The following is a 17,935-nucleotide window of genomic DNA, read 5'->3' on the forward strand; positions in this document are numbered from 1 at the left end:
GTTGAAAGATGGGATCTGATCGAGTGCAGAGCTTCAGGGATCACAAATTCCCTATTACAGATTGTGTTTATTGCTGTTGAGAGAAGGGATCTGATCGAGTGCAGAGCTTCAGGGATCACAAATTCCCTATTACAGATTGTGTTTATTGCTGTTGAGAGAAGGGATCTGATCAAGTGCAGAGCTTCAGGGATCACAAATTCCCTATTACAGATTGTGTTTATTGCTGTTGAGAGAAGGGATCTGATCGAGTGCAGAGCTTCAGGGATCACAAATTCCCTATTACAATCCATCAGCCCTTGAGAGTGAAGTGCAAGCCGCTCAGTTTTCCAGATGATCCCATTGTACCTTTCCACTTGAGAATTTCCTGTTGGATGATAAGGTGTACTTCTGCTTGTTGCAACCCCCCACTGAAGGAGATATTCCTTCAGTTTCCTGGACATGAATGAAGAGCCTGATCGGAATGAACAAAGCCTGGTGTTCCACAGAGTGCAAACAATTGTTCTAGGCATTTGATCACGGTGGATGTTTGCATGTCAGGGCATGGGAATGCAAATGGAAATCGTGAATATTCATCAACCACAGTCAGAATGTATTAATTTCAGGTGGACGATGACAGTGGCCCATTGAAGTCAATGATTGTGTGTTCCATTGGCTGTGTAACCTTGATCAACATGCCTTCAGGTAGTCTGCAGTAGCTGGGTTTGATTTCTGCACATACTCGACACCCAGCACACTCACGTCTTACTTCTTCAGTTTAAAAGGGGAGATTCTTTAAGCATACAAATTGAAGAAGGCAAGTCACACCAGGATGACACAACCCTACATGAAGATCTGTGAGGCGAGTAGTGAGTGGTGTGGATGCACAAGTTGCTTGGGACAACATGTCCAGGGCCATGTTGTTGGACAATACTTTTGTATAGCTGTTGGCAGTTAACTCCAGTCACCATTCTTGAATTTTCTGATTCTTTATTTTTGTATGCCTACACTTGTCAAACATAAAAGGAACAGAACGTTGGTGAGTGATGAGTGTAAAGTGTTGGTGAGAAAGGAGATGACTCCATCTCCTCTCTGCTTCAATGACAGCAGTTGTTTCTTTTTCAACAGCAGGATAATGGTGTTCTCCTCCCTGCAAGGTATGTGACATGAAGGCAAGAGGTCTACCATCTTGATAGATAGTAGCTGAAATTGCGATGTCTGATGCATCACACTCAACAATGAAAGGTGTGTTCTCATCGATGGAGTAGAGCATGGCCTTCAACAGTTCTTTCTTGAAAGAATCAACGAGTAAGAGCTTCAGCTGTCAGAGGGAATGATTCAGCTACCGGTATCTGCAAAGGCCGTATTTTGTCTGAAAAATTTGGAATCCGTTTTGCATAGTATGCAAACATTCCAAGCACTCTGTGAAGATACTTCAAACAAGTTGGTGGGGGCAGTTCCTGAGGAGGTTGTAGTCTTTCTGGATCTGGCTGTATGGTGCCATTGCCAACAAGATAGCCAAGAATGTTGATGGAAGACGAAGACGATGGACTTTCCCTCATTCAGTCTGAGCCTTCGCCTTGCAACAACTTCAGGAACTTTGACACATTTCTGTCGTGCTCCTCTTGAGTATGACCAGCAGTTGTAATATTATCAATATAAGGAAATGTACCTGTTAGTCCTTCCTCTTCCACGAGTTTGTCCATTGCCCTCTGAAAGTTGCTACACCATTTGTCACACCAATGGTATTCTACAGAACTGGTAGAGCTTGCCATTGGCTTCAAAAGCACTGTACTTTTTGTCTGATTCTTTGATTTTCATTTGATGATAAGCACTTTTCAGATCAAAGGTAGAAAAGGCTGTGTACTGATTCGAGCCAAGTCAAGGCTGAGTACTGACTTGAAATTACAGTCCTTGCTAAGTTTCTTCAGGTCTTGCAAGAATTTCTCTAAAGACTCACCGGCATGCTGTTTACGTGTTGCTAGAATATGACAAGCAAAAATATCATTGGGATTCTTCACATAGAGTTCTTCCAGAGTCTGAATAGCTGGTTCAAAGTCATGGCATTCTTCTGTGTACTCACAGACTTCTGCAGAAACGAAATTAACGAGTGTTCTAAGCTTGTCGGGCACATGTGGTTTACATTCATCGATAAAGTTAAGAAAAGTATGATACCAGTGCTTCCATTGCTTTGCTGCAGCAGGAGAACTCGATCGAGGTCTAACCTGACAGGTTTCAGAAGAGTCGGAATCTTCTCCGTGATTTTGATGATGTAAATTTACCGATTACGTCAACATTCATTGAATGCTTATTTAGCCGGTTAAATTGTCGTATTTTGGAACTCAGTCTTGGCCTTTAATGGGCTAAATAAAATGTCCACCATTGACAGGAAGTGACGAAGTGATGAAACAGTGAAAACTGGAAACCAGCGAAAACAAAAGTATATAGTATAGTCATTTACATAGACCAAATATTACGACACAGGACTTGAACTCTCAGACTAACCAGTCAAGCACATTACCCCCACTAGGCCACGAGTTGATTTTTGTTTCTTCCTGTGCCATCCTGTGTTCAGTTGAGTGTCTGTGAGTAGTATTCACAGCTGTTATCCTGACATATCAAACTTCAAAGCCATACCTTCATGGTAGAGGAAAAGACAGGTTGTCATTTGGAGTGTTTGGTGAATTCAGTGGTAGTGTTTGCCTCAATTTGAAATGTATTTTTGTGCTTCATGCTCCACAGTTGTTTAATTTTCTGCTGTTTGCCCACACACACTGCCTCCCCACAATTCATCTTTATTGATCTGCTTACCTTTTTTTCATGGCCTAAGCACGTTGGGTTATACTGCTAGTCAGGCATCTGCTTGGCAGATGAGGAGTAGGGTATATGGATTTGTCCGAACGCAGTGACGCCACCTTGAGAAACTAACTGAACTGAACTGATTGTGGAGTGCTTCTTGGGATCAAAAATATGGCATCTGGATTTTGGTCACTTAGTTTATTACAGGCCTCTGTGTGTGTGTGTGTGTGTGTGTGACCGTTGACACACATGGGTGGTTAGGGAGGAAGTAAAGGAGTGAGAGAGAAAAGAAAAATTGAAGCTCAGGCTTGTTATATTAATACCAAGATGGAGCAACTTTACTTCATTCCTGAAAATTCTTACACTACTTTGTCTATTATGAGAATAAATTTACTTATATGTGTGCAGAATGCAATGCTTTACCTCCTTTCTTTGTAAAATGAATGTTTGTGTATTTGTTTGATTAGGTTATAACAGAGCTTATATCAGGGAAGCTGATAGTGTTATTTGTGCACAAACACATTTTAACACTCATCCATAATATTATGTGGAATGTGTGCATGTGTGTTTGATAGAGACTGAAGAGGTGAAGCTTATATAGTGGGAAGGCGAACAGATTAAACATGGGTGAGTCTTTTCCAAAAGGATGCAGGATTTCTCAATTAGAAATTTTGCTTTTGTCATTTGCAATGGGTCCAAAGCTGACAGACCTGGCATAAACACTGGCAAGTGACAAACAGGCACTCTCTAAACTTTCCATGTGCAGAAAGATAGTAACTCTCTTGAAATGATGAGCAGTGATAGCAATTTTTTTCTTCATCCTTTGACAATTTATTAGAAATTAAAGTGCAGGAAAGAAAGAACATGAATAACACATCCCTGCTGTTTAAATGGTAAGTCGTAAGCATTCTCATGGTGTTTTTGGCCCAGAGATTTTCAGATTTTGCCCAGCTTCGGGGAGGGTGGGGGGGGGGTCCATCCCCTGAACCCTGCCAGGGGCAGTAGCCCTGTACCCCCACTGACAGTCTACTGCAATCCCCACACCTCCTACCCATGGATAAAAAAATCAAACACTCAAGAAGCCATTGACGATGGCTGCACCATCAAAGAGAAGGTGAATAGGACCTGCTGTGCAAAAGCAGAAGGTAAACTGACTCCAAACCTTTGAAAAGCCAGGTGTGCTGGATAGCTGCAGGACAACAGACGTCTAATGACAAAGCAACACATGTCCCGGCCCAGTGCTATGTACAGCAACTCTAAAACACACATTGCACAGAAATATTGTATTGTATTACTCTTTGTCACCCTCAGATTTCTCTGTGTAAAATTTGAGCTGTTTTCCACATAGAGATTGCCTTGCTACAGTGCAGTGCCACCCTATTTTGGCTCATATGTTTCTTTTTTCCACCTGCAAGTGTACATGTTTTCTTATCAAACTGGATTTTTCCACAGATTTTTACCACGGACAACCCTTTTGTTTCTGTAGATTCTTTTACATGTGCAAAGTGTATACTACATACAGGACCTGAGTTCATCATCTCATGTGAATGACTAGTGACAGACCACCACTCAAGGTCTAGTGGAAGGGGAGAAAATACTTCCAAGTGTGGGACTCAATCCTGTGCTCTCAAATTCTCTCATTTCCTGTGCAGACACATTCACTCTAGGTCAAAACTCCACACATTAAAGGTCCAATTGTTACCGTTTACAGTACACAAAACCAAAGTCAGAGACAGAGAGGAAAATGATAGACAAGAAAGATGGAGCCAAACAGATTTGCACTAAAAAAAAGCAAAACAAAAAGCCATAAAATAAAAGACATATCAAAGAAAAAGAAAATAGGTCTTGATCAGCAAACTCCTGAATGCATGGACACAAGTGCAAACACATACATACATGCATAAAGCACATTAGCACATTGACACACTCACCCAGGTGCCACTCTCCACAAGCACAACACTCTCTCTTAAACACATACGTGCACATTATGTGTCTGCCACAGATACATACACATGTGAATATATATATATATTATATGTATATATAAAGCACCTGCAAACATTTGCACAGCCAAACACCCACTCATGTCCCACAGCAGTAACCAAATGGAAAACACACACACACACACACACACACACCAAAACTCAGAATGTATTTGAACTCAATTAACCCGACTGACTGAAGTAATGAAATTGAAGACAAACGGTGGGATAACAGTGATGGGCATCTGCAACTGCTGCCAAAGGGGACAAAAAAAACAACAACAAAAAACAGATCCAGATAAATCGGGCTTGGAGTTGCATGAACAAAACTTTGAAAGCTGTAGGCTCAGTACGCGGAGTCGGTTTTATCTGACACCTTGACCCAGCGAAGAATATAGACATATCGTCATCAGCCAGCATGTCTTGAACTCAGTGGGTTGTGCATCATGATGGAAGCAACAGACTCGAGTTCTTGACTTACTTTGACTTATTCCTCTTGATTCCTTGGGGAACATAGGGCCGCAACAACACTCCTCCAACGCACCCGGCTCTGGCTGGTCCTCTTCAGTTCGGCCCACGTCATTCCGGCCGCCCTTGTCTCTGCCTCAATGCTTCTCCGCCAGGTCTGCTTCGGACGGCCAACTTTCCTTTTCCCCTGTGGGTTCCAATCAAGAGCCTGTCTTGTGATGTTTGTTGCAGGCTTGCGTAGTGTATGGCCTATCCATCCCCATTTCCGTTTCTTGATTTCCGTCTCCAGTGGGGCCTGTTTTGTCATGTTCCAAAGTTCTTCATTGGAGACAACCTCTGGCCATCTGATGTTCAGGATGGTTCTTAGACATCTGTTGGTGAATGTCTGAAGCTTGTGGGTGCTGGTCTTTGTCACTCTCCACGTCTCTGAGCCATAGAGTAGAACCGACTTCACGTTGGTGTTAAAAATCCGGATCTTGTTGCGGATTGAGAGGGCTGTCGATCTCCAGATTGGTCGAAGGGTGTTGAAGGCGTGTCTTGCTTTGTTGATACGGCTCTTGATGTCTTCGTCCGTCCCCCCGTCTTTGCTGACAACACTGCCTAAGTAGACAAACTTGTCAACCTCCTTGATGTTCTCTTGGTGTAGTTGCACTGGATCTTGCTTCTTGTTGTTGACCCTCATGACCTCTGTTTTCCCAATGTTGATTTGGAGTCCAGTCTTCTCAGCTTCTTCTGCCACACGACATAGTTTCTCCTGCGCATCTTGCTGCCTGTGGGAGAGAAGACTTATGTCATCTGCGAAGTCTAGGTCCTCCAGCTGTTTAGACTCGAGTTCAGTTCCTGAAATGGTCAGGAATGGGGTTTTCTCCCTCTCACCTCTCCCTCCTTCTTGACCTTTGGTGAGGCAATATTTGGGGCTAATGTTGTGCAGATTGCATATACGTGTAATGTCGCACTTTAGCATCCTAAATTTCTGGAGCTGAATTTTGGATTCTAAAGTAAGACGGAATGAACGGTAATGTCGCATGTTTTAGCATCCAAAATTCCTGGACTACGGAGCTGAATTCAGGATCGGGATGTGGAACTAAGTGTTTTGTTTTAATGAGGAATGTTTCACCCATTACTATTTCACCATATGCTGGCCAAACTAAACTGCACCAAAACCCCGTGCCCACTTGCTAAGTGTAGATCGCAGTTACTTCATCCAGCAACATAACAGAACACAGTTACTTCATCCAGCAACATAACAGAACACAGGCACTTCGGTCAGCAAGCGCTTCAACCAACCCTGGCGACCATACTCGGAATTCAGAACATACCATGCATCAGCACAGAAGGTCGATCTGTGGCCAAATATGGGAGGACAACCTCCGAACAGGGACTGATGCTGTTGATGCTTTTGTTGTTTTTATTACACTGACGCGCATGAGAGGTCAGGTGCTTGCATGCCAGTGCGCGCGCGCGCGCGCGTGTGGTGTGTGTGTGTGCCAGTGTGTGTGCGTGTGTATGCGTGCGTGCTCGTGTGTGTGTGTTTGTGTCAAGTCAAGATTTTATTTCTTGACGATGGTAAATTGAAAAAGCAACAACTGCTTTTTTACACTATGATCAAGCTATCCATGAAAAAAAAGAAGAAAAAAACTGAAAAAGAAGAAAAAAAATATAGGAGACAGACAGGCAGACAGACAGAGACAGAGAGAAGAAACGTGTGTGTGTGTGTGTGTGTGGATTGCCGTGTGTGCCTCAACTTTGTGTGTATGGAGGGGTTGTGTTTGCCACTGTGTGTATGCCACTGTGCGGTGTGTGTGTGTGTGTGCCGCCGCCGCCGGATGTGTGTCCGAGTGTCATCAGTGTACCAGTGCCACTGAACGCAGTTGATATTCTCTGTCGTCTTGCTAGTACTACACAGATTATTTTAAATAACTGATTTGAAAATATTGATACTTCTGCTGCTAAATATACACTACTTGTAGCTCCAAACAATGGCACATGCTGGACTATGTGATTGTCCGGCAGAGGCCGGGGACAGAGGTGATGTTTCCATTACACGCCGCATGAAAGGAGCAGTCTGTTGGTCGGGCCATCGTCTGGTATGCAGCAAGACGAACATCAGACTTGCACGCAAGCTCCAACCAGCCAGGCAGAAACCCCCTAGGAAGCTGAACATCCACCGCCTCCCTATCACCAAGGACAGTGACGTGCTGCAGCAGCAAATCAAGCAGCTCTCCAAGAAATTCCTGCACCTTTAGAGATGCTGTGTACACAGCAGCAGCTGACACACTCGGCTTTGTACAGAGGAGCCACAAAGACTCGTTTGACGAGAACGACTCTGGAATCTCCGAGCTCCTGAACACACTGCATATACGGCATCAGGATCACATTTCCGATAAAGACTGCCAGAAGAAAAAGAATCAGTTCTTGCAAACCAAGCAACTCAGTCGTACAGAAGAGGTTGCGTGAGATGATGAACACCTGGTGGGAGAGAAAGTCCGAAGAGCTTCAGTCCGCTGCTGATGCTCACGACATAAAGACCTTCCATGATGGTCTCCGAGCTGTGTACTGGCCCGAAAGTCACAGGATCAACCCCTGTCCGAGCCTTGGACCAGACCACCCTCCTGACAGACAAGAACCCATGTCCGAGCCTTGGACCAGAATACCCTCCTGACAGACAAGAAAGACATCCTTGCCCGCCCGGCAGAGCACTTCAACACCCTCCTCAACAGGGACTCATCCGAATCTGACGAGGCAATTGCAGCACTCCCACAGCTACCAGTCAATGACTCGCTAGCTGCCCCTCCCACCAAGGCCGAGACCCAGAAGGCTCTGAAGCTGACGACGTCAGGAAAAGCACCAGGAGCGGATGGAATCCACTGAGGCTGACATCTACAAGTATGGAGGCGGTGTGCTGACAGACAAGCTGACCGCCCTGTTCCAGTCTATCTGGGACAGAGGGGAGGTCCCCCAGGATTTCAAGCATGCTTCAGTTGTCCACATTTACGAATGGAAGGGAGACAAAACATCCTGCAATAACCACCGTGGAATCTCTCTCCTCTGCATCGCCGGAAAGATCTTCATCCGCATCATACTGAACAGACTGGTTGACCATGTCTCCAACACAGTCATCCCTGAAGCACAGTGCGGCTTCCGCTCAGGCAGGGGAACATGTGACATGGTGTTTGCCGTACGCCAGATGCAAGAGAAGTGCCGTGAGCAGAACAAGGAGCTCCACATGGCCGTCTTTGTAGACCTGACTAAGGCCTTCGACACGGTGAACCGCCGTGGTCTGTGGAAGATCCTCCTAAAGTTCGGCTCTCCAGAGAGCCTAATCCACTGAGCTGATTGCGTCATTCCACGATAGCATGCAGGCGAGAGTACAGGAAAATACTGATATGTCGGATACGTTCCCTGTGGTAAATGGAGTGAAGCAGGGCTGGGTCCTGGCACCCACTCTGTTCTCCATTCTCTTCTCTGCCATGCTGATTGACGCCTTCCAAGACTGTGACCGGGGCATCTACATGTTTTGCACACGGATGGCAAACTTTTCAATTTGCAACGACTCCACGCCAATTCCAGGGTGTTTGACTGGAGGCACTGTTGATAGAGTTCCTCTTCGCTGGTGACTGTGCACTTGCTGCACACACCCATGAGGACGTGCAGTTCATTATGGACAGGTTCTCAACCTCCTGCAGGCGCTTTGGACTCACCATTAGCCTCAGCAAGACCGAGTCCACTGATGTACCAACCAGCTAGCTCACAGAACGCCAGTGCCTCCCACCCCACCTGTAATCAAGATCGATGACACAGAGATCAAGTCAGTCAACAAGTTTTGCTACCTGGGCAGCACCCTATGCAGCAACGGAGCCCTTGATGCAGAACTGAGTGACTGACGCTGCGCATCGCCAAGGCCAGCTCCGCCTTTGGCAGACTCAACAACAGGCTGTGGAACAACAAACTCGCCGGGCATCAGGCTCAGCACCAAAATCAACTTGAAACCTACAGAGCTGTTGTGCTGACCTGTGACCTTGTTGTACTGCTGTGAAACATGGACGACGTATCGCGGTCACATTCAACAACTTGAGCAGTTTCACCAGAGATGCCTACGAAAGATCCTCGGCGTAAAGTGGCTAGACAGGGTCTCCAACCTCCAGGTCTTAGAGAGGAGCGGCTTGCCCAGCATCGAAAGCCTGCTGATCCAGTGCCAGATACGCTGGACAGGACATGTTGTCCGCATGACAGACAGCAGGATCCCGAAGATGCTAGTGTATGGCCAGCTGAACTTGAGGAAGGCCACCGTGAACTTGGAAGACCCTGCAAGTGCTTCAAGGACACCTTGAAGACAAACCGGGCTCAAAGCCTGTGACATAGACATCGCTTCCTGGGAAACTGATGCCCTTGACCGCTCTCGCGGGAGGACGCTGTGCTCTTGTGACACAAAGACGTTTGGAAACAAGAGAACGCTTGCCATCACGGAGAAGCGTGAGCGAAGGAAGCAGGGCTCAACTTCTGGAGATGTCAGTTTTCCCTTGCAACACCTGTGGGAAGTGCTGCGCATCCAGAATCGACCTCTTCTCCCATATGAGGACACACACCGACAAATAAGCCTGCCTGCCGACTCATCCGTCGGTCCGACGGCAGACTCCATCAGTAGCAGTCTACTAGCGTCGTCAATCGTGTTCAAGAACACACCACCAGTTTGCCCGAGTATCATTTTGGACTGTTTTAGTAAAAAGATAAATCAAGCAAGAGTGCTGTCCCTTCTTCATGTTTATGTGCACGTGGGTGTACGTTCCATTGTGGTTTTTACCTTGTTTTCATCTCTCTGTGACATTCTGCAGATACTAAAATGGAAGCCGTTGATGGAGACAACGTCCCAAGAGGAAAACCAAAATCTGGACGTGTTTGGAAACGCGTGAGGTCAACCAGGTAAGTGTCAAGCTGTACTGATTTGGATTCTGTCTTAACGTCAGTGATGAGTTATGGGGCGCCGCACAGATTTTTCCAGGTCTGTCGCTTTAACCTCGGTTTGATGTCAAAGCCGGGCTTTCTGCAAATGGTTTTCCCGTCCATTCTGCAGTGTTGCCAGTCCATCGTTTTTAAAAAAAATTAAATTCTTCTTTCCACATCTGCCATGAGGATCCATGTCACACATTCATTTTATTGATAAAGGAACTACATAATTATTGAGCTTGCATACTGTAATATCCGACTGAAGTCTTTTTGGGTCTGCTACGTGTATGACACGGTTTTATGTTTAACTTAACTTTGTCACTAATGTCAGTTTGTGTTATAAACATGTCAGTCATCATAATCATGTTATGTTCTGTCCTAATACAGTAATAGTAAATAGTAATGCACTGAATTTATTTATGAGTAGTAGTTTTCCGAATACAAAGAATCTGCAATAATGTTAATAATCTGATCTGTGAACTTTTTTGGTTCTTCAGCTTCCATCATAATCATATAAAGACCATTCTTGTTTAGCTTTAAGCAACACACACACACACACACACACACACACACACACTCCTTGATGCTCACACTCGCCTTAAACATTTTGACAAGTCTCTTCCATTGTATCTCTCCTCTGTATTGGAAACATATGAACCACACAGAACATTAAGATCCAGTTCTGAAAAGCTGCTTAAAGTTCCAAGGACTAATCTGAAATGCGCTGGAAATAGGTCTTTCAGAGCTCAGGTTCCCCAAGTGTGGAACTCTCTACCTTCATCTCTTAGGAATACCTCTGATCTACATTCCTTTAAGTCAGATCTGGTGACTTACCTTTTCCGTAAGCATTTTGGTTCTGGGCGAAACGGTTAAACCAAGGTATGCCTGTTAACAAGTATCTTTGTACTGGTATTGTTGTAGTCCTGTTTTAACGCATTGTGTGTTTTATGTAGTTTTGGTCTTAGATGTGATGGCATTTTCTCTATTTGGTTATTTTTTAATGGGCGCGCGAGCGTGTGTGTGTGTGTGTGTGTGTGTGCACGCGCTCGCGCGTGCGTGCGTGTATGCATGCATGTGTTTGTGAGGGTACAGTGCTCTGGTTCGTGTGTGTAAGTGTGTAGGCATGTTAGTATGTCCGAACAGAATTCTATGTTAGAAAATAAGAAATATCTTAATGCTTATGCAATTTTGTTTTTAGTGCAGTTGATATTTAATGTCAGCTTGTGTGTGTCTGTGTGTGAGTGTGTGTGTGTGTCTGTAAGGGAGGGACATCTATATATATATATGTGTGTGTGTGTGTGTGTGTGTGTGTTCTATGAAATGCATTTTGTTTTAATCTAAGCCTTATTTACTTCATAGCTTTTATAATCTGATTCATCTCTTAAGTGTTCTTTTTCATTTATATGAACACATTGGATGTTTTCCATTGTCAGATAGCAGTTGATGTGTTTTTTAAGGCATGTTTATAGTCTACTGGGTGATGTAACTTGTAAGGCACTTTGAGCAGCGTTGGTGTTGGATATCGCGCCATAGAAAAACTATGTATTATTATTGTTATTATTATTATTATTATTATTATCATACACTTTAGCACAAAATCATTAGATATTATTACTGTATGATACTTGTATTACTATTGGAAAGAGATACAGAAAAGACTAAATTAGTAAATTTTCATGTTATGCGTTATATGCATCATCTGATGGATCCATCTGTTTAGAATGGCACCAGTTGTTATTCATGACTAAATTATATATGAGGAGCCACTGACCCAATGGAAATGGGTTAGTTAATTGTGTATATTACTAGTTTTAGAGTCCCAAGTCATTGCCTCAACCTATATTCATTTTGTGAGAGAGATTCATATAATAAAATTCCACATTATGGGTTCAGATTAAATGCCCACACTGGCTTGTGTTTTGCCTTTAGGACTGAGTGCCTTTTTAATTTTTTATTTATTTATTTATTTATTTTTTATTACTTTTGTACTGGTTTTCCTCTCCAGCTCTTTGCTTTTTTGTTAAATTTATGTATCTTACAGGAAAGAACAGTCAGCCACAGGAACAACTAATATACCTAAAGTATCCATGCCTTAAACTTTTAAGTGGTATTTCTTTTATTTTTATTGTCATTATTATCATTATATTATTATGATTATGATTATTATCATTATCATTAGTATTATTATAGTAGTTTAAGGAATTAAACTGGGAGGACTATTCTGCTAGTTTACTTGATGAGAAAAATAGTAAAGCAGCAAAGAGTGTTTTTTTTGTTTTTTTTTGTTTGTTTTTTTAATTTATTTTTTTTATTTTATAGATAGACGTGAAATTGGGAGCCATGTTGATGGACCATTGATCAATGTCAATCATTGCTATCACATTTGGTGCCAGTCGCTTAGAATTGATGTAGTCATAGTGCAGACCTGTACCATAGATTAAGAATATGTATTGCAGATACTGGATCAGTGGATGGGGAGTTGAATATCACTTAAAGCCGTAAGACATTGAATGCTTAAGGAATGAACAAGTTTTGCTCAGTTGATTTTCTTCCTTGACTCTGCAGTTACCAGGGTCTTGTTCAAGCTGTTCCAGTCTCTCACAGTTCTTGAGGATTGAATGCTAGCGTTTCATGTTCTTCAGTAATTTCCACTGCAGTTCCAGGCACAGAGTGAAGTCTGCTATATCAAAGAACTTCAGACGGATGTATTGTAAGCCAAGGAAGTGAGTTGAAATCGATGTCTGGAGTTAGAACTAGAATTCAGTCACTTCAACGTATAGATCTGTGTAGGTAAGGTAACTGTGAGTCTGTGTCCATGTTTTCTTCGGAACTGAACTCTCCACACCCCCATCCCAACCCATCCATCTGTAGTCTTTTACACAGGTCTGCCAAAGCAACAGTACTTCCTGAGTAGATGAAGTGGCATTACTATTAATACTAAGCTGATCAGTCAAAAAGTACAGACTGGTGGTTTTGCTTTATTATCATTATTGTTATTATTATTATTATTGTTATCGAAAATCCAGTCTGTCTGAACACATTGTAATACATGACGGAAATCCTTTTTTCTTTCTGTGCCCAGGTTTTCAGATATGACGCGAGTAAAAAGCCAGAAGACCTCCTGGGAAGTGAAGATGGAAAGGAAGGCTGAAAAGCAAGCAGCAAAGATGTTACAACAGCAGTTGAAAGATGAGAAGAAGGCTGTGCATGAGGTGAAACTTGCTGTTTTCTGAAATCAGTGTCCTTTTTTTTTTAATCACATTTGTTTTCATTCTTTATTGTTTCCATTATCATAAATCCTTTTTTTTTTTTTTTTGCTGCCCCATCATCTGCACCGTTTCAGTGGCATTACTCCCACGCTGCTCATTTAGATCCCCCCATACATGGCCACACCTAGGTTCATCCGTCACAGTTCCAGCATCAGCAGTCCACAGGGAACTATTGATATTAGGTCGCCTGGAGGCCACACGCCAGAAGAGACCCTGCACTGCTGCTGAGTCACTTCGGTGATGTTCAGTGGTGCCTGTTCTGATTTAACGTACTTAGGACACCACCTGCTAAGCCACATACTAATGACAATAATGGCTTAGTCACGGAGCCAGACTGAGTGAGTGACCCTCCCAGAGTGGAGACCACTACCACGCCCCTCAAACAACAGCCCCCCATGAATCTGCCTACACTGAAGACGTTGTCAGGACTCACCCCAAGCACAGAAGTGGAGGGGTATCGAAACTGAGGTCACCATGTAGAGAATGGCATGAAAGGCCACAGACTTTGAGACTGTTTTGTTTATATTGATGATGATTGAGGAGGAGGAGGAGGATGACGATGATGCTGTTGCGAGTGCGGACCCCTTGCATAAGTGACAGAATAATCAACTAGCTGATTGTGGTCGCTGCCAAGGAAGAAGAAGAAGAGGTCCATTTTGGTTTGGGACTGCGTGACAAGGCTGTACTCTACGCTTCCTGTCATAATGATATCCCGGCGTTAACCAGGCCCAAGAGATACAGACACTTGCAGTGTTGGTCAGGTGATTAGAGCAACACACCCACCCAAAGACGCATCCTTAAAGTGGATGACACTCGACTGTGTGGTCCCAGTCTCCCCATTTAAGCCCACAGCACACTCAACTCTGGGTAGGAGCCGGCCTTGGGCCAAAAAACCCACCTCTGCTGGGATTCGAACCGGTGTCCTCCCAGTTGTCAGTTCACGGCGCTAACCACTTTGCCACGGCAGCTGGTTCCATATTTGATTTATTGTTTGAAATAAGATGTTTAAGATAAACCTATGCCTGCTACTGGACATACATGCTACTGCTTTGTACTACAGAACCATAAGTTAATGATTTAGCATGAGTTCTTGATCTCACCAGTGTTTTTTTTGTGAGTGTCTTTTGCTGTTTTTTTGGTACTTTTTTTTTTTTTTTTATATATATAGATTTATCATGTTGAAGCTGTATTTCTAATATCACCAAAGATGAGGAGAAACAGACTAGAGGCAGCTTACTTCAGCAGAACTGTTCATGAATGTTATGTTAGGAGGGTTTGCAACTGGATTGCATGTGTTTAAAAGTTTCTGTGTACATGAAAAAAAGAAAAAAAAATTGTGTATTCATAGCATTTTGTTGTTTCAATGTTCAGTGTATAATTTTTCATTGCTAGTAAAATCATGTTATCACTATCAGTTATGATTTTTTTTCACTGATGACTCCAGTCGTACTGTTTCATGTTACAGAGCATCAAAATTAATTTGTGTAAACAAGTTATAAATAAGAAAACAAAAACAAAATGATCTTAGAAATTTTGTTGGTTGCACTCAGTCTACTTTGAAATTAAAGAATTTTTATTTTGTTTCCTTGAAGTTGAATATAGCTATGAATCCTATAGTGACTGTGTTCATTTTATATATGTAATCAGCTGTATATCCTGTGGTCTGCCTCCATCAGTAGTATTATATGAACTTGTTACTGCCAACATCAACAGTGGAAAAATAAATCAGTTGGACTTTGAAGTTGATCTTGATGTCATGACAATGATATATATTTTTCATGATCACAGAAAATGAGACTGGTGTGGTTGTTGAGTGTGAATGTGTTTTGGTCATTTGATTTTCATTAACATATATTAATCTTTTTTTTTGGTCTCAGGTTTTGCGACAAAGGCGAGAACAAAATGCAAAGAAGAGACAGGAAAATGAGAGAAAAGCAGAAGTTGTACAGCCAGTATGTATCATGTGTTTCTGTTCTGCTGTCACTGTACATTGTATTCCTTGCATTCTTTGCATAATAATTATTGCATTGCTTTAATGGAGAAACAGAAAATGACAGTAATGCAGCTTTATCTGCCAAATATATTTAAGTCAACAAAGCATGCAGTTATTGGCAGCAGTTGAAAATGATCCAGCTAATGTTTACCTCCATATCGCTGAGTATGAATATGAATTGAATCGTGATGAAGACAAATGAAATCTGAACGTAACATAAAAGGAGAGTCATTTAACCCCTAGGCTGCCTATATGATGAGATAACTCGTCATGGCAAGCATGTACGCTTTGCTGCAACAATGATGAGATAACTTGTCATCGAAATATTCTGATTTTTCCCTGGTTTGCATTCAGTTCGGTGACAAAAATGGTGGTAGCTTTAGCCTGGGGAATCTTTCTAGATTCTATTCATAGCTAGAAACACCATCATGAGGCAGTCCTTTATTTGAATGTTTTGGTTGGGTTACTGTCCCAGTGGTTGCCTGGCTCCTCTCCTCGCTTGCTCAACAAAATGTCGGACTGACACCATGCTCAAGACATTTGATCGTGGCGAACTAAATCAACCAAGATTGCTTTCTTTAACTGATGTTCAGAAAGAATTGAAGCGTAAATTCGAAGAAGACCGTGAACATTTATAGGATGATTTGATAGAAAATAAACAGAGCAATCAAGAGAGTGGCCAAGATATGACTATCAGTGAGTGATGCAGGCTGTACAGATGTAGCAGGCGACAGAAAGTGACCAAATTATTAGCAGGACACAGTGTGAGCAATATTCTTGGCACTCAGCCAACCTGGTCTGATGAGAACTGGATAAAGTGACCGTGTGAGAGGGGTGAAGAGGAGGGAGTGGAGACTGAGGGGGCATGGCCTCACATCCATATTATCACTTGGAGAAATCACAATGCATTGCTTTAAAAATAAAATAAAAAAGTATTGTGGTTGTTCTAGTATGATTTTGTGTTTGCAGATATCCATTTGTCCAGAAAATATGATAGTTTAGTGCAAATTACCTAATGTTTGTAATGAACAAGTTGAAAATGTGACAAAAAACAAAAAACTGATTTCAAAACAACAGCATGTCACTAAAAATATATTAAAATGGGAAAACAGCATGTGTTTTGTATTCTTTATTCATTTACCTTTCAGAAAATATATACTTTTATGGGTCTTTCTCTAATAACAAAGAGCACAGAATTTTTTGAAACTTTATACCTGTTTTTTTGTGAAAAAACCCTGGCAAATAGATTTCACTTAAACCTTATTTTCCTGGCAGCGAAAGGGTTAAGTGTGTTGATACTGCAGTCCAATCTTCCACAATGGCACTTATGTAATCATGTTATCTGTTAGTTATATATTATTCGCTGGTATTCTGTTTAGGGTTTGCTGTTTTTTCATTTTGTTTTTCTACCTTTTCTCTTTCCTTTTTCTCAGAGTCACTCTTATTTTGATGACCCCCTCCCACTATATAGAATTCTTCTCATATGTCATGTTTTTTTGTTTAAAGTTTGTGTAGTAATTAGAACAAGCCCTTGGTGTTTTAAGTGCATGATATTAAATGTCGACATATTCATTGAATCTAATGAAAATAGCTAACAGCAGGATAACTGAATTTTTCCTTAAAAAATGAAAATAATTATAGATAATGTAGTTATGGAGTTTTTGCTTCAATTTTTTGTAGTCTTTGGTATGATACTAAATTACAGGTTATTTCTTGGGTATGCTGTGTGTGTGTGTGTGTGTGTATAACTTGAGAGAGACACAAAGAGAGGGAGGGAGTGTGTGAGACAGACAAGTGAGTATTGCATAGATCATACAATTCGTGGATTGCTTTGTCAGTGAAATTGGATTCAGACATTGTGATGGCTAAGCCTGATTTTGCCATAAGTTCCAGTACTCATCAGGAATACTATATGAATTATGCAATACATATATTTGTGTTTGTGTGTGTGTGTGTGTGAAACCCAGATTATGTAAAATGAACCTGGTCTGACGTTTATTTTTACAGATCAAGAACCCAGCCAAGATGAAGAGGATGAAGAAGAAATTACTCCGCAAAGTTGAAAAAAGATAATGGCTTGGTGACATGAGCAGACTGTGGGAATGTGTGATGGTTGGGAGTGTGTATTTGGGCTGAAAGAAGAAACAGAAGACTGTTGAAATGGATGGTGTGTGCATGCTTTCACTGGAAAGGGCCAATTAAAAAATAAAACTATAAAAAAGTTTTCAAAATGATTATCACGTGTTGATTGGTTTGGGTGATACACATGGTTAAAATATGGTGTGTGTGTGTGTGTATGTTCACTGGCTTCCTGTTCAAAGACAATACAGACTCAGTTGAAAACTTAAATAAGCCTGCTACTTTTCCGTTTCTGCCATCAGTTAAAGATGTCATCTGCCTCAACATCCTTTTAGTTCCATTCTTCTGACACTCATCATATTCGCATGTATATGCATGCATGTGTGTGTTTGCATGTTGAGAGAGGGTGTGAGATGGGTGAGTGT

The 17,935-nt window shown here is 42.1% G+C and overlaps 1 protein-coding gene across 1 annotated transcript; it reads left to right on the forward strand.

Annotated features, from left to right (window-relative positions):
* Positions 1-9,607: 9,607 nt before the first annotated feature.
* Positions 9,608-17,652, forward strand: LOC143302295 (coiled-coil domain-containing protein 86-like). Its single transcript, XM_076616895.1, has 4 exons — positions 9,608-10,145; positions 13,252-13,381; positions 15,316-15,390; positions 17,439-17,652. The coding sequence occupies exons 1-4, from the start codon at positions 10,066-10,068 to the stop codon at positions 17,502-17,504; spliced, it is 351 nt and encodes a 116-aa protein (XP_076473010.1). The 5' UTR covers positions 9,608-10,065; the 3' UTR covers positions 17,505-17,652.
* The last annotated feature ends 283 nt before the right edge of the window (positions 17,653-17,935 follow it).

Source organism: Babylonia areolata, chromosome 29, assembly GCF_041734735.1.
Source record: "Babylonia areolata isolate BAREFJ2019XMU chromosome 29, ASM4173473v1, whole genome shotgun sequence".
Lineage (NCBI taxonomy): Eukaryota > Metazoa > Mollusca > Gastropoda > Neogastropoda > Buccinidae > Babylonia > Babylonia areolata.